Source organism: Scyliorhinus torazame, chromosome 2 (assembly GCF_047496885.1).
Source record: "Scyliorhinus torazame isolate Kashiwa2021f chromosome 2, sScyTor2.1, whole genome shotgun sequence".
Classification (NCBI taxonomy): Eukaryota; Metazoa; Chordata; class Chondrichthyes; order Carcharhiniformes; family Scyliorhinidae; genus Scyliorhinus; species Scyliorhinus torazame.
In genome coordinates this window covers 345425675-345450259 of record NC_092708.1, presented here as the reverse complement: position 1 = coordinate 345450259, position 24585 = coordinate 345425675, and the positions used below count along the sequence as shown (strand labels likewise).

General features: G+C 46.5%; 1 protein-coding gene across 1 annotated transcript in view; it reads right to left on the bottom strand.

The window, feature by feature from the left end:
* The window catches only part of pole2 (polymerase (DNA directed), epsilon 2), a 90468-nt gene that overhangs the window by 27523 nt on the left and 38360 nt on the right, over positions 1–24585 (bottom strand). Inside the window, 8 exon segments of the mRNA XM_072490925.1 lie at positions 9403–9511; positions 9612–9689; positions 10377–10436; positions 11765–11819; positions 11913–12002; positions 14313–14485; positions 19172–19244; positions 24449–24498. Coding sequence (XP_072347026.1) covers positions 9403–9511; positions 9612–9689; positions 10377–10436; positions 11765–11819; positions 11913–12002; positions 14313–14485; positions 19172–19244; positions 24449–24498 — 688 coding nt within the window.

Genomic DNA, 24585 nt, shown 5'->3' with positions numbered 1-24585 from the left:
AATTTAACCTATGCAATGTGCCCCAATTCTTGGCTATCTGGATCCCCAGGTAACGAAAGTCCCTTGTTACCTTCCTCAACGGTAGGTCCTCTATTTCTCTACTCTGCTCCCCTGGATGCACCACAAACAACTCACTTTTCCCCATGTTCAATTTATACCCTGAAAAATCCCCAAACTCCCCAAGTATCCGCATTATTTCTGGCATCCCTTCCGCCGGGTCTGCCACATATAGTAACAAATCGTCCGCATACAAAGATACCCGGTGTTCTTCTCCTCCTCTAAGTACTCCCCTCCACTTCTTGGAACCCCTCAACGCTATCGCCAGGGGCTCAATCGCCAGTGCAAACAATAATGGGGACAGAGGGCATCCCTGCCTTGTCCCTCTATGGAGCCGAAAATATGCAGATCCCCGTCCATTCGTGACCACGCTCGCCATCGGGGCCCTATACAACAGCTGCACCCATCTAACATACCCCTCTCCAAAACCAAATCTCCTCAACACCTCCCACAAATAATCCCACTCCACTCTATCAAATGCTTTCTCGGCATCCATCGCCACTACTATCTCCGTTTCCCCCTCTGGTGGGGGCATCATCATTACCCCTAACAGCCTCCGTATATTCGTGTTCAGCTGTCTCCCCTTCACAAACCCAGTTTGGTCCTCGTGGACCACCCCCGGGACACATTCCTCTATTCTCATTGCCATTACCTTGGCCAGGATCTTGGCATCTACATTTAGGAGGGAAATAGGTCTATAGGACCCGCATTGTAGCGGGTCCTTTTCCTTCTTTAAGAGAAGCGATATCGTTGCTTCAGACATAGTCGGGGGCAGTTGTCCCCTTTCCTTTGCCTCATTAAAGATTCTCGTCAATACCGGGGCGAGCAAGTCCCCATATTTTCTATAGAATTCGACTGGGAATCCATCCGGTCCCGGGGCCTTTCCCGCCTGCATGCTCCTAATTCCTTTCACCACTTCTTCTACCTCGATCTGTGCTCCCAGTCCCACCCTTTCCTGCTCTTCCACCTTGGGAAATTCCAGCCGATCCAAAAAGCCCATCATTCTCTCCCTCCCATCCGGGGGTTGAGCTTCATATAATTTTTTATAAAATGTCTTGAACACTCCATTCACTCTCTCCGCTCCCCACTCCATCTCTCCTTCCTCATCCCTCACTCCCCCCATTTCCCTCGCTGCTCCCCTTTTCCTCAATTGGTGTGCCAGCAACCTGCTCGCCTTCTCCCCATATTCGTACTGTACACCCTGTGCCTTCCTCCATTGTGCCTCTGCAGTGCCCGTAGTCAGCAAGTCAAATTCGACATGTAGCCTTTGCCTTTCCCTGTACAGTCCCTCCTCCGGTGCTTCCGCATATTGTCTGTCCACCCTCAAAAGTTCTTGCAGCAACAGCTCCCGTTCCTTACTCTCCTGCTTCCTTTTATGTGCCCTTATTGATATCAGCTCCCCTCTAACCACCGCATTCAGCGCCTCCCAGACCACTCCCACCTGGATCTCCCCATTATCATTGAGTTCCAAGTACTTTTCAATGCACCCCCTCACCCTTAGACACACCCCCTCATCTGCCATTAGTCCCATGTCCATTCTCGAGGGTGGGCGCCCTCCTGTTTCCTCCCCTATCTCCAAGTCTACCCAGTGTGGAGCGTGATCCGAAATGGCTATAGCCGTATACTCCGTTCCCCTCACCTTCGGGATCAACGCCCTTCCCAGCACAAAAAAGTCTATTCGCAATTAGACTTTATGGACATAGGAGAAAAACGAGAACTCCTTACTCCTAGGTCTGCTAAAACTCCACGGGACTACACCTCCCATCTGCTCCATAAAATCTTTAAGTACCTTGGCTGCTGCCGGCCTCCTTCCAGTCCTGGACTTCGACCTATCCAGCCCTGGTTCCAACACCGTATTAAAATCTCCCTCCATTATCAGCTTTCCCATCTCTAGGTCCGGAATGCGTCCTAGCATCCGCCACATAAAATTGGCATCATCCCAGTTCGGGGCATATACGTTTACCAAAACCACCGTCTCCCCCTGTAGTTTGCCACTCACCATCACGTATCTGCCCCCGTTATCGGCCACTATAGTCTTTGCCTCGAACATTACCCGCTTCCCCACTAATATAGCCACCCCCCTGTTTTTCGCATCTAGCCCCGAATGGAACACCTGCCCCACCCATCCTTTGCGTAGCCTAACCTGGTCTATCAGTTTCAGGTGCGTTTCCTGTAACATAACCACATCTGCCTTAAGTTTCTTAAGGTGTGCGAGTACCCGTGCCCTCTTTATCGGCCCGTTCAGCCCTCTCACGTTCCACGTGATCAGCCGGGTTGGGGGGCTTCCTACCCCCCCCCCCCCCCCCCCTTGTCGATTAGCCATCCCCTTTTTCCAGCTCCTCACCCAGTTCCCACGCAGCTGTATCTCCCCCAGGCGGTGCCCCCCCGCCCATACCAGCTCCCCCCTCTCCCCAGCAGCAGCAACCCAGTAATTCCCCCCTCCCACCCCCCCCCCGCTAGATCCCCCGCTAGCGTAATTACTCCCCCCATGTTGCTCCCAGAAGTCAGCAAACTCTGGCCGACCTCGGCTTCCCCCCGTGACCTCGGCTCGCACCGTGCGACGCCCCCGCCTTCCTGCTTCTCTATTCCCGCCATGATTATCATAGCGCGGGAACCAAGCCCGCGCTTCTCCCTTGGCCCCGCCCCCAATGGCCAACGCCCCACCTCCTCCACCTCCCCTCCTCACCACCTGTGGAAGAGAGAAAAGTTACCACATCGCAGGATTAGTACATAAAACTCCTCTTTCCCCCCTTTTAAACCCCCCTCTTCGCCCCCCACATTCGCCCCATCACTTTGTTCAAACGTTCTTTTAAATAACCCGCTCATTCCAGTTTTTCTTCCACAATAAGAGTCCACGCTTCATCCGCCGTCTCAAAGTAGTGGTGCCTCCCTCGATATGTGACCCACAGTCTTGCCGGTTGCAGCATTCCAAATTTTATCTTCTTTTTATGAAGCACCGCCTTGGCCCGATTAAAGCTCGCCCTCCTTCTCGCCACCTCCGCACTCCAGTCTTGATAAACGCGGATCACCGCGTTCTCCCATTTACTGCTCCGAGTTTTCTTTGCCCATCTAAGGACCATTTCTCTATCCTTAAAATGGAGGAATCTCACCACTATGGCTCTGGGAATTTCTTCTGCTCTCGGTCCTCGCGCCATCACTCGGTATGCTCCCTCCACCTCCAACGGACCCGCCGGGGCCTCCGCTCCCATTAACGAGTGCAGCATCGTGCTCACATATGCCCCGACGTCCGCTCCCTCCACACCTTCAGGAAGGCCAAGAATCCTCAGGTTGTTCCTCCTTGCGTTGTTCTCCAGTGCCTCCAACCTTTCCACACATCGTTTCTGATGTGCCTCATGCGTCTCCGTCTTCACCACCAGGCCCTGTATATCGTCCTCATTCTCGGCTGCCTTTGCCTTCACGACCCGAAGCTCCCGCTCCTGGGTCTTTTGTTCCTCCTTTAGCCCTTCGATCGCCTGTAGTATCGGGGCCAACAGCTCTTCCTTCATTTCCTTTTTGAGCTCTTCCACACAGCATTTCAAGAAGTCTTGTTGTTCAGGGCCCCATGTTAAACTGCCACCTTCCGACGCCATCTTGGTTTTTGCTTGCCTTCCTTGCCGCTGTTCTAAAGGATCCACTGCAATCCGGCCACTTTCTCCTCCTTTTTTCATCCGTATCCAGGGGGGATTCCCTTCTGGTTTACCGCACAGTGTTTTTAGCCATCAAAATTGCCGTTGGGGCTCCTATCAAGAGCCCAAAAGTCCGTTTCACCGGGAGCTGCCGAAACGTGCGACTCAGCTGGTCATCGCCGCACCCGGAAGTCCTCCGCTGTATTGTTCTATGTTCTATGTCCCCTTTCCTTCGCCTCATTAAAGGTTCTCATCAGTATCGGGGCAAGCAAGTCCACATATTTCCTATAAAATTCGACTGGAAATCCATCCGGTCCCGGAGCCTTCCCCACCTGCATACTCCTAATTCCTTTCACTACTTCCTCTATCTCGATCTGTGCTCCCAGTCCCACCCTCTCCTGCTCCTCCACCTTAGGAAATTCCAGCCGGTCCAGGAAGCACATCATTCTCTCCTTCCCATCCGGGGGCTGAGCTTCGTATAATCTTTTATAGAATGCCTTGAACACTCCATTCACTCTCTCCGCTCTATCTCTCCTTCCTCATCCCTCACTCCCCCTATTTCCCTCGCTGCTCCCCTTTTCCTCAATTGATGGGCCAGCAACCTGCTCGCCTTCTCCCCATACTCATACTGTACACCCTGTGCCTTCCTCCACTGTGCTTCTGCAGTACCCGTCGTCAGCAAGTCAAATTCTACGTGTAACCTTTGCCTTTCCCTGTACAGTCCCTCCTCCGGTGCCTCCGCATATTGCCTGTCCACCCTCAGAAGTTCTTGCAGCAACCGCTCCCGTTCCCTACTCTCCTGCTTTCCTTTATGTGCCCTTATTGATATCAGCTCCCCTCTAACCACTGCCTTCAGCGCCTCCCAGACCACTCCCACCTGGACCTCCCCGTTATCATTGAGTTCCAAGTATTTTTCAATGCACCCCCTCACCCTTAGACACACCCCTTCATCTGCCATTAGTCCCATGTCCATTCTCCAGGGTGGACGCCCTTCTGTTTCCTCCCCTATCTCCAAGTCTACCCAATGTGGAGCGAGATCCGAAATGGCTATAGCCGTATACTCCGTCCCCCTCACCTTCGGGATCAACGCCCTTCCCAAAACAAAAAAGTCTATTCGCGAATAAACTTTGTGGACATAGGAGAAAAACGAGAACTCCTTACTCCTAGGTCTGCTAAATCTCCACGGGTCTGCTCCTCCCATCTGCTCCATAAAATCTTTAAGCACCTTGGCTGCAGCCGGCCTCCTTCCAGTCCTGGATCTCGACCTGTCCAGCCCTGGCTCCAGCACCGTATTAAAATCTCCCCCCATTACCAACTTTCCCACCTCTAGGTCCGGGATACGTCCTAGCATACGCCTCATAAAATTGGCATCATCCCAGTTCGGGGCATATACGTTTACCAAGACCACCGCCTCCCCCTGTAATTTGCCACTCACCATCACGTATCTGCCCCCACTATCCGCCACTATGATCTTTGCCTCAAACATTACCCGCTTCCCCACTAGTATAGCCACCCCCTTGTTTTTCGCATCTAGCCCCGAATGAAACACCTGCCCCACCCATCCTTTGCGTAGTCTAACCTGATCTATAAGTTTCAAGTGCGTCTCTTGTAACATAACCACGTCTGCCTTAAGTTTCTTAAGGTGTGCGAGTACTCGTGCCCTCTTTATCGGCCCGTTCAGCCCTCTCACATTCCACGTGATCAACCGGGTTGGGGGGCTTTTTTGTACTTCTGCATGTTGAACAGCACTTGGAGGAAGCACTGAGGGTGGCAAGGATGCAGAAACCCTGGGTGGGGGACTTCAATGTCCGTCACCAAGAATAGCTCGGTAACACTACTGCTGACCAAGCCCTAAAGGACAAAGCTGCTCAACTGGGCCTGTGGAAACAACGAGGGGGGAAATATTCTTGATCTCATAACAAAAACAGAAAATGCTGGCCAATCACAGCAGGTCTGACAGCATCTGTGGAGAGAGAAAGGAGCTAACATGGAGTCTGGATGACTCTTTGTGAAATCTTGATCTCATCTTCACCTGCCTGCCACAGATAACAGTATCGGTAGGGGTACTCACTGGACAGTCCTTGTGCAGCTGAAGTGTCGTCTTTATATTGAGAATATCCTCCATCCTGTTGTGTGACACTACCACCATGTTTAATGGGATAGATTTCAGTCAGATCTAGCATCTCAAGACTGGGCAACCATGAGGCACTGTGGGCCATCAGCAGCAGCAGAATCCATAATCTCATGGCTTAGAATATCCCTCACCCTACCATTACCACCCAAGCCAGGGGATCCACCCTGGTTCAATGAAGAGTGCAGGCGGGCATGCCAGGAGCAGCACCAGGCAAACCTAAAAATGAGGTGTCAATCTGGTGAAGCTACAACACAGGGCTACCTGCATACCAAACAGGATAAGAAGCAAACAACAGACAGAGCTAAGCAATTCCACAATCATAGCATCAAATCTAAGCTCTACAGATCTGCCACATCCATCCGTGAATGGTGGTGGACAATTAAACAACTCATTGGAGGATCATGCTCCACAACTATCCCCATCCTCAAGAATGGGGTAGCCCAACAATGCAAAAGATAAGGCTGATGCATTTGCTATGACATTTAGACAGAAGTGCTGAGTGGATGATCCATCTTGACCTCCTCTGGAGGTTCCCAGCATCACAACTGCCAGTCTTCAGCCAATTTGATTCACTCCACGCGATACCAAGAAATGGCTGAAGGCACTGGATATCGCAAAAAACTATGGACCCTGACAATATTCCTGCAATAGTACTGAAGACCTGTGCTCTATAACTTGTCGAGTCAAGCTGCTTCAGTACTGCCACAAACCATATTACAGCCTTGGTACAAACATAGACAAAAGAACTGAAACCAAGAGATGAGCAGTGCCCTTGACATCAAGGCTGTATTTGACTGACTGTTGCATTCAGGAGCCCTAACCAAACTGGCGTCAATGGGAATCAGGGAGGAAACTTCACTAGGTAGAGTCATAACTGGCACAAAGGAAGATGATTGTGGTGGTTGGAAGTCAGTGATCTCAGCTCCAGGACATCACTGCAGGAGTTCCTCAGGGAAGTGTCCGAGGCCCAACCATCTTCAGCTGCTTCATCAATGACCTTCCTTCCATGATAAGGTCAGAAGTGGTGGTGTTCACTGATGATTGCACAATGTTCAGCACCATTTGCAACTCATCAGATACTGAAGCAGTTCTTGTCCAAATGCAGCAAGACGTGTGGCAACTAACATTTAAGCCACACAAGTGCTGGACATTGATCACCTCCAACAGGAGAATCTAACCACCATCCCATAACATTTAATGGCTGAATCCCCAACTATCAATATCCTGAGGGTTAGCATTAACTAGAAACTAATTGGACCAACTGTGGCTGAAAGAGCAGGTAAGAGGTTGGGAATCCAGTGCCAAGTAACTCAACTCCTGACTCCCCAAAGTCTGTCCACAATCTCCACAGCACACGCCTGGAGCATGATAGAGTACTCTCCACTTGCCTGGATGAGTAGAGCTCCAACAACACTCAAGAAGCTCAACACCGGGCAGCATGGTGGCGCAGTGGTTTGCACTGCTGCCTACGGCGCTGAGGACCCGGGTTCGATCCCGGCCCTGGGTCACTGTCTGTGCGGAGTTTGCACATTCTCCCAGTGTCTGCATGAGTTTCACCCCCACAACCCAAAGATGTGCAGGGTAGGTGAATTGGCCATGCTGAATTAGACCCTATTTGAAAAAAGAAATGATTGGGTACTCTAAATTTATTTCTAAAAAAAGCTCGACACCATTCAGGACAAAGCAGCCGATTGTTTGGCAACCCAGCTACAAACTTTCAGTCCTTCCACCACCAATGCACAGTAGCCAGTAGTATGTACCATCTATAAGATGCACTGCAGGAACTCACCCAGGTTCCTTAGACAGCTCCTTCCTAACCCATGACATTACTATCCAGAAGGACAAGACAGCAAATACATGGGAACATCATCACCTGGAAGTTGCTCTCCAAGCCTCTCACCATCCTGGCATGGAAATATATCACTGTACCTTCACTGTCACGGAGTCAAAATCCTGGAACTCCCTCCCTAACATAATAATCTTTATTAGTGGCACAAGTAGGCTTACATTAACACTGCAATGAAGTTACTGTGAAAAGCCCCTAGTTGCCACACTATGGCACCTGTTCAGGTTGAGGGAGAATTCAGAATGTCCAATTCACCCTACAAGCATGTCTTTTGGGACTTGTGGGAGGAAACCGGAGCACCCGGAGGAAACATACGCAGACACAGAGAGAACGTGCAGTCTACGCACAGACAGTGACCCAAGCCCCAAATCGAACCTGGGACCTTGGCGCTGTGAAGCAATAGTGCTAACCACTGTGCTACCGTGCCACCCATACAGCACTGTGGGTGCACCTACACCACATGGACCTCAACGGTTCAAAAAGGCAGCTCACACCACAATCCCATGGGCAATTAGAAGTGGGCAATAAATGCAGGCCAAGCCAGTGAAGCCCTCATCCCTGGAAAGAAAAAATAATGGCGCTTCTGCACATTTACAGTCTAGAGCTGGCACACTGTGCATAAGCAGATAAAGACAGGAGTGAACTGCATTGGCACCACTCTCCTCCTGGCTTCAACAAGATAGGAGTAGTCCACAAATGGTGATGTGGGAGCGGAGTGGGAGAGGAGAAGAGGGATCTAGGCAGGGGAAGAGGGTACGGGTGAACAAATTTATCCAAGCTCGGCCCAAGGAAGTTAGTTACCTTGGACATCTTTTCAGGAGGTTGAGGGAAGGGCTTTGAAACTGTCGGTTTTTTTTTTTTTAAACGTCAACTGATGTTTATTAGAAAGCAGATTTATTTTCCACAAAACGACTACTGGGACAGAGACTAAAGAAATGGAGAAGTACTTAAAAAAGAATAAAGAAAACATACTATAAAAGAAAGGTGGATTAGAGTAGATTGGTTTTGAATGTGATGTAATACTGACACAGATACAATGGCTGTGATGTTTTGGATTTGGGAATGGGGTGCAGTGTGAAAAAAACATGGCAATTTAAAAAAGGTAAACTTGCTGCGACAAAATTAAAACATTTTTGCCTCCATATGATTCATGATTTGGTTTCTTTTATACCAGCTCATGTGGCAAGTTGATTTTTTTAAAAATCAAGAACACAGAATTTACCTAAAGGATCTTAATCACAGAATTATTCCATTCAATCCAACCAATATATGTTAATGTTTATGCTCCCCGTGAAGCTTCTCCCACTCCAATTACCTCCATCCACCCTGCCCCCATTCTCTTCTTCCAGGTGTGTGCATCAATTCTTGTCTTATTTTGAACCTTTAAGCTACTCGGGTTCCAAATTGTTTCCATGAGGATTGTCGCTGGTTGACTCCCACAAAATGGCTGCCAACCTATGTAGTATTTATTTGCCTGACCTATGTTCAACAGTTATTGGGTTTATAAAACCAAGTAGAATGATACCAAAGGCAAGAGAAATCACCTGGCAGCACATGAAATATTTCAGTAAGCCAGCAAGTAAGTATTTGAGCTTTTGGTGCTTTTGTTCCCAGAAGTAGGGCAAGTAAAGCGAGACTCAGGCTCATGGGGCATACAAAGACAGTCTACAGTAGTGGTTTATAACACCGAACCGGAATATCCAGTGTAAAATTCCACAAATAAATGAAGAATTACTCACATGGTTTGGAATATCCAAATTACTGCCAGGAAAACGGATACAATTTCGACACATCTTATTAACCAAATCCTCACGAAAAATGACGATCTCCTGAGTACAATACTGAATCCTAACAGTATTAAGCACAGAAAAATATTACTAAATTGACGTTTAAAAAAATTATACGGAATATCCACTCAATAAAACGATCAGTTAAGCAGAAAGTTTACCTGCAAGGGTTTGTAGTAAACACGGAAAACGGAACTCTCTTACTGAACTCTTCCGTGATGTAGTCAGCTAGCGGAGGCCTTTAAACAAATGAAAATAGGGTTATAAAATAATCTTCCATCTATAAAACCAATTTTAGACAATTGAAAAAGGTGATCTTGCTTCCTGGTGTATTCAGGAGAACCGTAGCGTCTAAATAGAATGCCACATTTTTAAAAAATGCTATTAGGAACATTTCAAGGATGTGAACAGCTAGAATATCTTTCATGGCCTTCCATACAAAGGTACTTGGAACAAGAAGCCAAAGAAGACTGAGGAAGTGCTGGATGGACAACATCAAGTATTATTTGTCACAAAAAGGGTTTCAGATGAGTGAAGTGGCTGGGATAGTTGGAAGCCAACAGCAACAGAATGAATTCATTTGGTCCCCCCCGTCGCTGCTGAAGTGATGGATGTAAGGTCAGTTGTGCTACTGGGAAACCAAGTCCAATGGCGCTGGACATCATCAATATTGAAAAGGAGTATAAAGTCACAGAGTCCCAGGTGACCATTTCCCCTTTGATGGAGAGCTGACCGATGGTGATTTAACCCAAGGATCACCACACCTCAGGTGAGGGGCAAGGTTGAGAAGGCGGGGCCTTCATGAATAACCTCAGCCGGTACGGGAATTGAACCCGCGTTACTGGCCTTGCTCTGCATCACAAATCAGCGGTCTAGCTAACTGAGCTAAATTGGGCCCCAGAAATACAGTAAGGACTGATGATTACCTGGGTAAGATAGAACTGGGACCTGGATCTTCAGGGCCAGGAACAAAAACAAAGCGACAGCTGCAAAATGAGAAGAAAAATATTTAGATTCTATTATTGACTACAACATAATATGAACCAATTCCACAACATTTTCTATAAGCATTAATTTATTTTTAAAAGTGCATGATGCAATAATATTCCACATCGCACCAGGTGAAATGTTCTACACTGAAGAGCAAAGAAGAATCCTTATTTCTAATGTTTCCTATAATATAAAATTGTGCGAGGGTCTACTTGGCTTGGAAATCGATTGGCTGGAACCTCCCAACTATGAGTGTAGCTAATTTACTAAACCCCAAGTTGCTGTTGTCATATAGTGCTGGCTGATCATGGGCAGCACGGTGGCACAGTGGGTAGCACTGCTGCCTCACAGCACCAGGGTTCAATTCCAGCCTTGGGTCACTGTCTGTGTGGAGTTTGCACTTTCTCCCCGTGTCTGCGTGGGTTTCCTCCGGGTACTCCAGTCTCCTCCCACGGTCCGAAGATGTGCAGGTTAGGTGGATTGGCCATGCTAAATGGCGCCTTAGTGTAGGTTAGGTTAGGAGAGGGGTATTGGGAATGGGTGGGAAGTGGACTTGGGTGGAGTGCTCTTTCAGGGGTCAGTGCAGACACAATGTGCCGAATGGCGTCCTTCTGCACTGTTGGGATTCTCTGACCAAGCAATTACCATACCTGCCATCAAATCTTGGAATAGTTAAGAGGATTGTGGTTAAATCATCACCAGTCAGCTCTCTCTTTCTCAAACAGGAGAGCAGCCTATGGCCCTCTGGGACTATAGACACTTTCACTTTGAGGGCAAGGATAATCCAATATTCACCACAATCCTCCTTACTTAATTAATTAATCTTTACACATGCCTCTGATATCAAATGTGAAGCGGTCATCCATTTCTTGGTCTCCAAAGTTGAGACCATCTACTTAACTGCCTTCACCATTTGCTGCCCCATCACATCCCAAAACTTCTCAGTCTACAATACTCTGCAGTTTTCCCCTTATTACTCCTTACACGTCATTGGTGGAGTATATAGTGCCATTATAATCCCACTGGCAATAATAGTAAGCAGCCATTAGTGTTGAACACAACCCTATATAAATTGCCGGGCTTGTAGTCTGATTAAGAAACATCAAGAAAGTTAACTCAAATAAATTTCTTGAATTTGCAAAACGCCAAATAAGTACAAAAGGAAATTTAGAGGAGGGCAAAACACACATCTATCAACATTTCCATGAAGATTAAGTAATTAAATGAATTTGTTTCTTCCATCCATTGCAATCCTTCATACTCACTTAACCAAGGATTATTGCAATCTACTAACAAGGTTGATAGTATGTTTTATTGCACTTACTTTTTATGTATATTGGGATATTCACAGATAATATCCGCAAGTGCTTTCAGCGACTCTGAAAATGTGATAAGATTTAAAACAATTAAAAATAAAGATGGAGTTCTAAAGTGAGGAATCAGTTAATTTGAAGAAAGGAACTACTCCTCACCTGTTAGAGACTTGATCTGATTGTTTCCATAGGGAGCAGAGGAAAAATTGCCACAGAAGATGAAGCAAGTGGGCGGCACGGAAGAATAACCTGCGGAGCATAATGTACAAGTATATATGCTTTACAGTTTCAAGAATGTGTATCCACCAATGTTTATGTATAGAAAATGTCACTTTTAAATCACTGTATCCAGTAATAGATTGAGGAGAATTGCTTCATTTAACTTTTTTCATTCTAGTCTCCATATATCTCTTTGAGATAGCTAATAAATAGAAGCAAGTTAAAACAGGAATGCAGAAAGTTACCATGCAGGTGCAGCAAGCAATTAGAGGCGGAATTCTCCGACCCCCCCCGCTGGGGCGGAGAATCGCCGGGGGGGGGGGGGGGGGGGGGGGGGGGGGCGGCGTGAATCCTGTCCCGCCGCGCCAGTCGGGGGCCGTCGCCAGCGGGCCCCCCCGGCAATTCTCCGGGCCCCAATGGGCCGAGCGGCCCCCGTCTTCGGCCCGTCCCGCCAGATTGAAATGGACATGGTCCATCATGGCGGGACCTGGCTTGTCGGCCGTCTAGTGGGGTTCTCGGGGGGGGGGGGCACGGTGGCCTGGCCCGCGATTGGGGCCCACCGATCTGCGGGCAGGCATGTGCCGTGGGGGCACTTTTTCCCTCCGCCATAGCCGGCGCATAGAAGAAACCCCCTGCGTATGCGCAAGAACACACCGCCGGTTCTGCGCATGCACGAAACCACGGCGGCCCTTCGGCACCAGTTGGCATGGTGCAGTGCGGAGGATTCCGCAACTTCCCGGTGGCCCGCGCCGGAGTGGTTCGCGCCGTTCTTGGCGCCAGCATCGGGCCATCCCACCAATTGCACGAGAAGCCCGCCCAATGAAAGCAAATGTCACGTTGGCCTTTACTGCAAAGGGATTAGAGCACAGGAATAAATAAGTATTGGTGCAACTGTACATGATTGTACATAAGACCACATCTGGGACACAGTGTGCTGTTTGGACTTCATATTTTAGAAAGGATGTACCTGAATTGAAGGTGGTACAAAGAACGTACCCGAGAGGAGAGGGTTGTTCTATGATGAGAAGAGGAGTAAATTGGGTTTATATTCTCTGGAGTTTAGAAGAATGAGAGGCAATCGCGCTGAAACTTATAAAATTCTGTAGGGGCTTGATTGGGTGGACGCTGAGATTCTTTCCATTGGCCAGGAAGTCTAACACAGGGGGGCACATCTCAGGATAAACGGCCAACCATTTAGGACTGAGATAAGGAGAAATCACTTCACTCAAACGTTGTGTATCTTTCGAATTCTCCACCCCAGAGGATTGTGGATGTACCATTGTCGAATAACTTTAAAGCTGGCTTGGACAGATATTTGGTATTGGAAAAATCACAGGATCAGAAATCACAGAATCTTTACAGTGTAGAAAGATGCCATACAGCCCATTGAGTCTGCACTGACACAATGAAAGAGCATTCTACCTAGTCCCACTCTCCTGCCTTATCCCCTTAACTTTCCACATTCTTTCTTTTCAGATAGCAATCCAATTCCCTTTTGAATACCTCGAACAAACATGCCTCCATCACCCTCTCAGAAATTTCATTCCACACTCCAATCACCCTCTGGGTGAATAGATTTTTTGTTGCATCACTTTTATTCCTTTTGCCAATTATTTTGAATCTGTGCCCTCTAGTTCTTGATGCTCTCTTGAGTGGGAATAGTTTCTCACTATTCACCTTATCCATACCCTTCAATCTTGAATTCCTCCACCAAGTGTCCTCTCAGTCTTTTTTCTTCTTCAAGGAAAACATGCCAACCTCTCTAATCTATCCTCATAGCTACAGCTCTTTATCCATTGAATCATTCTTGTGAATCTCCTCTGTATTCTCTCCAATGCCTCTGCATCCTCCCTCTTACACCAATCAATGTTATCACACTTTTTTCATTGAGGAAATTGAAGTTGAAGACCAAGATCAGCCATGAAAGGGACACATTGAATGTCAGAGCAGGCTCGATGGGCTACATGGTCTACTATTTCTTATGTTCTTGTTATCAATAAAAAGATTTACAATTACAGTAATACAGTTGAACATAACATTATTTAGGATCTTAGATTCACATCAACAAGCCAACTTGTTTCAGATGCTCAAGTGAGCATTTGCCCCCAAATGCTCAAGTTTCTAAAAGCCATACAAATCAGGAAAGTTAGTGATGTTAGGGTAAAGAGAAGAAAAAGATATGTATGGCTGCTGATCAAGGACAAGATCCCGAGCAACTTTGATGCTTCCTCCCCTCAAAGTATAAGCTCACACTAGCTCAGTGCCCCGATGTCCAATTATACTCTACGTAGCCTGATAAGTTGAAAATATTTGTTTGAATAAATACAGTAAACATATTACCTGAAAACATCATATGAAGTTTTTCAAGTACTTCCACCTGGTCCAGCCATACATCAGAGACAAAGACAAACATGGCGTCTTCATTTTCTTCCTCCAATTGTTTTAATTTTGCAGACGACTTCACCGACGTAGCAGAGGGACCGCCAAAAAGGTTTACGTTGCCATAATAAGCTCTGAGGGACAGAGCATGAAACGTTTCAGGATCATCAAGTAGATAAGACTGGACAATCACAAACAACATAAGGAGTATATTCCCCTAGTGACGATTTTAATTTATAATGGATCCAGTCTTCTTTTTTTTTTAATCCATTACTTTATCTGAGTTACAAAGCCAGAGCTCAGAGTGTGAACAGGGGCGAACCCCTATTCCAGCTCCTTGCCTGCTCCAAAAACCAATTCAAATTGAATCCAATTCATGGTCTCCACAAGAGAGACATACCAGATCCAGGCATTACACCTGATCCCACACTCATTTCTTAGCAAAAAGGTCAAGAAGCACTACACTTGATCTTAGCCAAGAGGCCAAGAAGATGGAGGCAGCATCCTGCAAAGGTACGAGTCTGGAGGCTTTACTGACGGCGCCCCTGAGACTGGAGGGGGCATCAGTGTGGTCACCGATCTGTGCCAATCACCAGTTTGTCCCGGAGGGGCTGGATGGGGGCTTTAAGGTATGTCAGCGGGCAGGGATTGAGAGGTTTGGGGATCTATTCATCCAGGAGGGCTTCCTGACCTTGGAGACATTAGAGGAGGAGTTTGACTTGCCGGGAGGGAATGTGTTTCAGTATCTTCAAGTGCGGAACTTTGTACGGAGACAGGTCCCAAGCTTTCCTCGCCTCCCCCTGAGGGGACTACAGGATAAAGTGCTGTCAAAAACAGGGGTTGGAGGTGGGAAGGTTTTGGACATATACAGGGAATTGTTAGAGTGGGAAGGGGCCCCTATCAGAGAGGTGAAGAGGAAGTGGGAAGAGGAGTTGGGAGGGGAGCTGGAAAATGAACTGTGGGGGAAAGCCATGAAAAGGGTAAATTCATCCTCGTCCTCTGCTAGGCTCAGCTTGATTCAGTTCAAGGTAATCCATAGAACCCACATAACGGTAGCCCGGATGAGTAGGTTCTTCGAGGAGGTGGAGGACAGATGTGGGCAGTGCCCGGCCAACCATGTTCATATGTTTTGGGCATGTCCGAAACTGAGGGAATTCTGGCAGGGATTTGCAGATGTTATGTCAGAAGTCCTGGAAGGTAGGGTAACTCAGAGTCCAGAATTAGCAATATTTGGGGTGTCGGAGGATCCAGGGGCAAGGGGGGGGGGGGGGGAAGGAGGCCGGTATTCTGGCCTTCTCCTCCCTGGTGGCCTGGAGACGGATCTTGCTGAGATGGAGGGACTCGAAGCCCCCGAAATCAGGAGTGTGGGTCAGCGATAAGGCAGGGTTTCTCAGTCTGGAGAAAATAAAGTTCGCTCTAAGAGGCTCAATACAGGGATTCGCCCGGAGTTGGCAGCCGTTCATCGTTTTCTTCAACAAAAACTGAACGTCAGCAGTAAGGGGGGAAAAAGGGGGGGTGGGGTGGGGAAGGAAAATAGGAGGCATGGTAATGTTAAATAAGTACAGGGGAATTTGGTATACAGGTAATTGGGGATAGGGCGGGAGAAGGAGGGTACGTGGTTTATTGCGTGTTGTTATTTTAGGGGGCATTTTGTGCATCGACCCGCGCGGTTGTTTTAGAACTGTCAATATGTTGAATTGTGAAAATTACAAATGCTTCAATAAAATATTTTTTTAATAAGAGGCCAAGAAGCGATCCAATCTTCTTTTTTTAATTGTCAAGTGGAATTAATTTATGAAGAGCAAGAATGCAACAGTTTAGGCTGATCACTGTTCATCAAACTGGGTTAACAGTTTAAAATCAACGACACAAAGCAGTTTAGCATATTATCAGGAAACAAACTCTTTGAAACCTTTCAGAAAATGTCAAAAAACACAGATGTTGAGGAGAAATCGGAGACATTCATCTCAAGAGACATCTATATCTGAGCGGAACACCCAGATCTCCAAGTGACTGAAGTGGAAACAAAAGGGACTGGGGCAGACTAAGTGAGTGGGTAAATCTACAGCAGAAGGAGTTCAATGTGGGGAAAGTGGGAGACAATCCACTTTGGATCTGAGAATAACAATCAGAATACTTTGAAGAGCAATGCGTTTTAGGCATCTGTATACACAAATCACTAGAAGCTAGTGCACAGGTACAAAGGGTAATTGGAAAGGCTGATGGAATGTTGACACTTTAAGTAAGGAAGTGATCTTAACTCTAAAATGTCCTAGCTCAAGGGCAGCACAGTGGCGAGGTCCCAGGTTCGATCCCGGCTCTGGGTCACTGTCTGTGTGGAGTTTGCACATTCTCTCCATGTTTGCGTGGGTTTCACCCCCACAACCCAAAGATGTGCAGGGTAGGTGAATTGACCAGGCTAAATTGCACTTAATTGGAAAAAATTAATTGGGTACTCTAAAATTTATATAAAAATAATAAAAAATAAAATGTCCTAGCTCTAAATTTATGTTGGGGAGCACTTTTTCCAGATTTTCTGTTAGCGTTTCCATGTAACTGTTTCCCACAAAAGGCTGTGGATGCAAAGTCAATTGAAATTTTCAGGTTTTGCTGTTGGACAAGGGTAGAGGGATATGGAACAGTGGTGAATGAAATTGAGGTACAGATCAGCCATGATCGAACAGAATGGTGGCGGAGGGTTGAAAGGTTTAACAGCCTACTCCAGTTCCTATGATTGAGAAACCCTAAGCAGCCAAGTAAACGTTGCCCTGATGGCTTCTATATCTGACACAGGAACTTTTAGTCAAGGGCTGTAATTAGGATTAGATGCTATTATAGAAATAAAAGTCAGGCATAAAGGTAGGATTTTGCTCATTCAGGTATATTTCGATTGGTCCTCTGTCTGGCTATTCATGGACATATACAGAGATGGAGCACTGGAATTCATACTGGCATCCAGCTTCTAATTATAATGCAACCTGCTCCCTGCTTGCATTCCAATTTCAAAATTTCTTCTGGTGCCCTTCTGAAACGAAGGAAGCTGCAGATAATGCTTAAAGCATACCTCACCTGTTGCTAAACCATCAACTAATCTGACATTTCCATTACCTGTTGCAAACAGTATGACGGGCCAACCTGAAGACAACTCTGCTCCACCAACGTGCTGCTAGAGAGCGCAACATTGCAGATATAAACTCTCAGTGTGAGCAGTATAGTTGGCTTGGGGCTAGTTAGTGATGACTATCAATTCAGTTGAGACAGTTTGTACCAAAGAACAGTGGCTTTAATCAACTAGATGTGTGCCAACCTGTAGCTTCTCCCACAGGGAGAGCCCGTCTCAGATCGGCCGGTTATATACCTCCTCAGAGGGGCGGAGCCACAGGTGGAGCCAACAACAGCATCAACACAACAATTCAACAGCAACAGTAACAGCACAACAGTAGGTATATACAATAGTGGATATCGATGACAATAGTAATAATAGAACAACAGTGAGTATATATAATAGCCATACGTGGCTCACCACAGTTAGGTTAGACATAACCAAAGATGTGTGTTATATTATTATAAATTCTGTCATATTCCCAAATACACAATTAGACAGAATGCAACATAAATTTCCATAATGTGAATGATTACTGGGATAGCAGAATAAGTTGGGTTGAGCTATGCTATACACCTAGTAAATGTTACAAAATGTTTTCTATGGGTACTTTGTGTGACCTGATTGCAGTGAAACGACTGCATAACGAGAATGCTCCGAAATTCCAGTTTCTAGTTTGTCTCATGTCTAGCTGAGATCTAGAACTCACATTGCAATGAATCATCCACACATTATTTTAGCTGTCACAGAACCAAAATGTAGTTCCTCGCCAGTTTTCCATTATCCAACACTTCATTAGATTATCCTAAACTCTGCTGTGAATATTCTGTTCCGCACCCCATTCCACCCTACATGCTCACTGACATTGGCTCCTGGTCCATCAGTAAGTCAAATTTAAAACTATTTCCTCATCTTCAAATTCCCTCACCTCATCTCAATTCTGTAACCTCCTCCACATCAATCCCCTCTCAATGCTTTATATCCCTCCATTAAACTGTTTAATCGACTCCGACATAACCCTTTTCTTCAACACTCTCTGGAATTCACTTCCTAAATTTCTTCACCTTTCCACCTTGAAGGATCTCCTTAAAACCTTTCTCTCTCGAACTAATCCAGCCTTCAATAGCTTGGCACCCACAATCCAAAATCCTCTATATTAAGAATATTGGGACTTTTTTGTTGTTTTTTTTTTTGCATAAATTTAGAGTACCCAATTCTTTTTTTTCCAGATAAGGGGCAATTTAGCGTGGCCAATCCACCTACCCTGCACATCTTTTTGGATTGTGGGGATGAGGCCCACGCAGACATGGGGAGAATGTGCAAACTCCACACGGACAGTGCCCCGGGGCCAGGATCGAATCCAGGTCCTCGGCACTGTGAGGCAGCAGTGCTAATCACTGCACCACTGTGCTGCCCCATCTTGGGACATTTTTGAACATTTAAAGATCATATAAATGCAAGGTACTAATGGAAATTAAACTATATATTTATTAATTTATTGCACTTTAATTATTGCATGAAATTGATAAAAACAGTAGTTATTGGTTAAGGAAATAAAATGAAATATATTGTTTAGTATAGTAGCATTGATAGCCTGCAATAATGGTTTGAGCCTTTGGCTTTGCAATTAACCAAAGTACTATTCATTTATCAAATCAAATGCCAGAAAACTACACTAAAGCAGATACTTCATAGAAAACTCTGTGGTAAAAATTACCTAGTAACGCTGGAAGATTCAGTAGGTGGAAATCCAAATCCATTGACATGGAAAATTCCATCTTCATACCACCCTGTAAAGAAATTCTCATTATAACATCCATTTTCAGAGTTAATGTTGATTGTAAAACTACCCAAAAATAATTCTATTAACAAATATACAAAACTGAGTAATCAGATTCTGTCTTGCTCCACATCTCAACGCTTGCCAAAATATATCCTTTTCTGCGCGATCAAAATGGAAGAATATCTTAAGTAAGTATTTTGAAAAGAGTGATCTAATTTTTGCCTAATTTTTTAAGAAAGACTATCATTTTGATAACCATCCCATGTTCAATACTGTAGATCATTCATTGCTCCATGGTTGGCTCTGCTGTACAGTGGAGTAGTAAAAGGTGTGGGAATGCAATAGTTATAGTGGGTGGCACAGTGGTTAGCACTGCTGCTTCACAGCACCAGGGACCTGGGTTCAATCCAGCCTTGGGCGACTGTGTAGAGTTTCTTCCGGGTGCTCCAGTTTCCTCCCACAGTCCAAATTTGTGCAGATTAGGTGGGGTTACGGGGATAGGTTGGGGGAGTGGGCCTAGCTAGGGTGCTCTTTCAGAAGGTCGGTGTAGATTCAATAGGCCAAATGGCCTCATTCTGCACTGTCAGAATTCTATGATTCAATTCTAAGGGGACTAGATGGGCATTTGTGTCACTACAAACGAGGCTCCAGGATGGTATTTTACCTCCTTGGTGCTAGGATCATGGATGTGTTAGAGCAGCTACAGAACATTCTGGAGGGGGACTGTGAACAGCCAATGGTCGTGGTACACATTGGTACAAACGACACAGGTAAAAGTAGATGGGGTCCTAAAAGCAGAATATAAGGAGTTAGGAAGTAAGTTGAAAGGTAGGACCTCAAAATGTAGTGATCCCAGGATTACTACCAGTGCCATGTGTTAGTCAGAGCAGAAATAGCAGGATATATGGGATGAATATGTGGCTGAAGAGATGGTGTGAGGGGGGGAATTTCAAATTCCGGGGGGGGGGGGGGGGGGGGGGGGGGTGCGTGAGAACCTAAGTACGGAGTCATGGGGGGGGGGGGGTGAGAACCTAGGTAAGGAGTCATAGTAGGGAGAATCAGGGACAAGAACAGAATACAATAAAGGGAATAAAAAAGGTGATTGGCAGAGAAGTCAAGGAAATGAATTAAGCAGGACCTCAGAGAAAATAGTGGGAACGGGCCAAGTCATGTTAAAAAGGACAAGCCTTAAGGCTTAATGGCTCCGTGCCTACAGGGCATTTGCAATAAAGTGGATTAATTAATTATGCAAATAGATGTAAACGGATATGATATAGTCGGTATTATGGAGACATGGCTGCAAGGTGACCAGGGATTGGAACTGAACATCCAGGAGTATTCAGTATTTAGGAAACGACAAAAAGGAAAAGGTGGTGGAGTTATATTGCTGGATAAAGAAGAAATTAATGCAACAGTGAAGAAGATATTAGCTCGACGATGTGGAATTTGTATGGGTAGAACACTAAGGAGCAAAATACATTAGTGGGGGTTTGTATATTGAGATCCAAATTATCGTGGTGATGTTGGGAAATGACATTAAAAAGGAAATTGAAGGGCGGCATGATGGCACAGTGGTTAGCACTGCCACCTCTCGGTGCCAAGGATCTGGGTTCAATCCCGGCCCCGGGTCACTGTCCAAGTAGAGTTTGCACATTCTCCCAGTGTCTGTGGGAGTCACATCCCCACAACCCAAAGATGTGCAGGTAGGTGGAAAGTCCCACTTAAGAGATTACCGTGTAAAATAAAGCACATGGGGTAGTGTAGTGAGATGATTAGAAAACTGGTTGGCAGACAGGAAACAAAGAGTATAAATAAACGGGTCTTTTTGAATGGCAGGCAGTGACTAGTGGGGTACTGCAGGGATCGGTGCTGGGACTCCAGCTATTCACAATATGATTTTGATGAGGGAACCAAATGCAATAACTTCAAATTTGCAAAGTTGGGTGGGAGCTGTGAGGACGCAGAGATTCCTCAGTGTGATGTGGATAAGCAGTATAACGTAGATAAATGAGAGGTTATCCACTTTGGTAGCAAAAACGGGAAGGGAGATTATCTGAATGGCTACAAATTGAGAGAGGGGAATGTGCAACGAGACCTGGGTGTCCTCGTACACCAGTCACTGAAGGCAAGCATGCGGTGCAGCAGGCAGTAAAGAAGGCAAATTATATGTTGGCCTTCATAGCGCAAGGATTCGAGTACAGGAGAAGCAATGTCTTGCAGCAATTATAAGGGCCTTGGTGAGACCACACCTGGAATATTGTATGCAGTTTTGTTATCCTTAAATAAGGAAGATGTTCTTGCTACAGAGCGAGTGCAGTGAAGGTTTAACAGACTAATTCCTGGGATGGTGGGACTGACGTATGAGGAGAGATTCAGTCGGTTAGGATTATATTTGCGGAAGTTCAGGAGAATGAGGAGGAATCTCATAGAAACCAATAGAATTCTAACAGGACTAGGCAGGATAGATACAGGGCGGCACGGTAGCACAGTGGTTAGCACTGTAGCTTCACAGCGCCAGGGTCCCAGGTTTGATTCCCGCATGGGTCACTGTCTGTGCGGAGTCTGCATGTTCTCCCCGTGTCTGCGTCTGTTTTCTCCGGGTGCTCTGGTTTCCCGCCCGTGGTCTTTGTGATGATGACATAGGTTCAGCTCAGCTTAGGTCTCACATACTAAATGCAAACAAACAACCTGGTTCAACACTAGAAAGTGACCAGAGGGTTGGAATTGGTGGCAACCGTATGCAACCTGTATCAGAAGCCACAGGTTCAATTGGAGTAAACTGCAGTTCATTCCAAGGTTGGATGTCTGACAAGGAATCTAACAATAAAGAAGTTGTGGAAGAGTCAAAAGATTGCAGAGACGTTGAACCAGGTATTATATGAAACCTGATGCCATATCTGTGGATGATTCTTGCGATGCCTTTTGCAGGCGAGAAAAAGACTGGGATTAAGATAGATCATTGGGGACCTCAGGAGGTAACACAGCAGGAAGGAAAGCTATTGCTGCAGATACCTAGAGTATGATTCGATAGGTAAGATGGAACCAAGAGAGAACAAACTTATCTGAACAATGCAGGAAAGCTGATGGAGAAGGATGGTGTGGTGGACAGTAAAGGACAATGAGGAGGGAAAATGCAGCACAGTCGTAATGCATCTCACTTTGTGATGTTAATTAGGGTCGGTTTCAGTGCTATGGTAGGATAGAAAGAAGGCGCCTCAGCAACACCATCTCTAGGGCAATTAGGAATGGGCAACAAATGCACAACGCCCACATCCCATGAAAGAATAAAAGGGAAAATCTGGGACAGGATTCTCCCAACGGGAGTCTAAGTGCCGACACCGGAGTAAAAACCGGTTGTGTTTTACTCCGGCGTCGGCGCCCGTTCCCAGACCCCTATTCTCCCCCCTCCGTGGGGTGTAAAAGACGCGGCGCCTTGGGTCCCACGCATGCGCAGTTGGGCCGGCGGCAACTAGCGCATGCGTGGTGGCCGTCCTCCCCCAGGCCGCCCCGCACAAACATGGCGGATGGATCCAGGCTCGCCGGCGGAAGAAAGGAGACCCGCCGACAGAGAGGCCGGCCCGCCGATCGGTTGGTCCCGATTGCGTATCAGGCCACTCCGGAGGCCCCCCCTGGGAACGGAACCCCCCTCCCCGCAGGCCGCCCCCCCAAGCCTTCGCGACGAGTACCCGCGACAGCGACCAGGTGTGGACGGCGCCAGCGGGACTAGGCCGTTTACGCGCGGCCGCTCGGCCCATCCGGGCCGGAGAATCTCCGCTTGCGATTCGCGCGGCGCTGGTTTCAGGAGGGCGGGAGAATCGCGTGCGGGGGTCGGGGCCACGTGGCGTGATTCGCGTGGCGCCCTGGCGATTCTCCCACCCGGCGGGGTGGGGGAGAATACCACCACTGATTTGGGATATTCAAAGAGTGAGCCGTGAGGAAAACTAAATAGCTGTCAGCACTCTTGCCTCATCTGACGGTTATAACATTCAAGTCCCATTCCAGATCATATAATCTAGGCTGAATTTTCAGTTCAGTTGAGGGTGTGCTGCACTGTTGGAGGTGCCAGTTTTTGGATGACATGTGAAACCCGCTGTTTCAGATGCAAAACATACCACAGGGATTTTCAAAGAAAAGCAGGGGAGTTCTTCTGGTGTCAGAAATATTAATTCCTCAACCAATACTCCAAAAATAGATTTTCTAGCCAATAACAGAGAGACCTTGTTGTTCACAAATTGGTTGTCCTGTTTCCTTACAACAGTACGACCTTTCAGAAGTACTTCTTTGGCTGAAAGAACTTTGGAATGTCCTGATTTTACGAAAGGCACCAGATAAATGCAAATTATTATCTTATTACAATAGCTTATTAACAAACACAGATTGAGCATCCCTTATCCGAAATGCTTGGGGCCGAAAGTGTCTCGGATTTTGGAAATTTTTGGATTTTGGAATATGTGTATAATGAGGTAGCGCATACAGTGAGTTTGCCACATTGTAGACAGGAGGGGGCCCTGTGATTCCCTGCTGACTGGAGAGGCGCTTGGCAAAGCCCATTGAAAGAGAGAGAGGGAGAGAGAACGCGGGCCCCATGTCCACAGCCATGAGCACCGCTCTCATGGTGGTAAGCCTTCCCGTACGCCAGCATGCGTCTCCAGAATCCCCCTCACCAGGTAGACCAAGTCTTTGCACTTGCTTCTTGGGGGCCAGAATGGCCACGTTGGATTTCTGGTTCATCTGTAATGGGTTCAGGCAGATGGACCTCCGAAATCCCAAGACACCGAGAGTGACCAAAACGATCCACAAGCGCTATGTGGAGAACAGCGCCGTGTCCAGGCAGCTGAAATCTGCCACCAACTCTTACATCAAAGACAGCATCAAAAAACAGCAGATTTGACCAAGCCAAATAAAGTGCGGATTTCAGAGCTTTTTGAATTTTCGATATGGGCTGCTCCACCTGTAGTTATGATTAGGGTTCATGTCGTCCTGTTACAATCAGGGCACAACTCATCAATATCTTTTTAAAATCACCTAAATTGAACTGTTGAAATTCAGGAACAAAGATACTTTTCAATGCAGCCAAAAAACAGTACTGTGTACCTCCCATTGAAATAGATGGAAAAACAAGGAGAGTTCACAAGGCAATGGTATTTGGTGGCAGTAAAACATGAAAATGTCTGCAAGCACGGTCAAGATAAATTAATTCTCATTCATTACCTTCTGTAAGAACGAAGCAGGATTCGGTATACAAGCCACTGTGAAACTGGTGCTTTGATGTTAAAGAAATTATTAACAAGAAAATATGGAATTTCAGGATCATAAATTACAGAAATACTTAACATTAATGGAAAGCT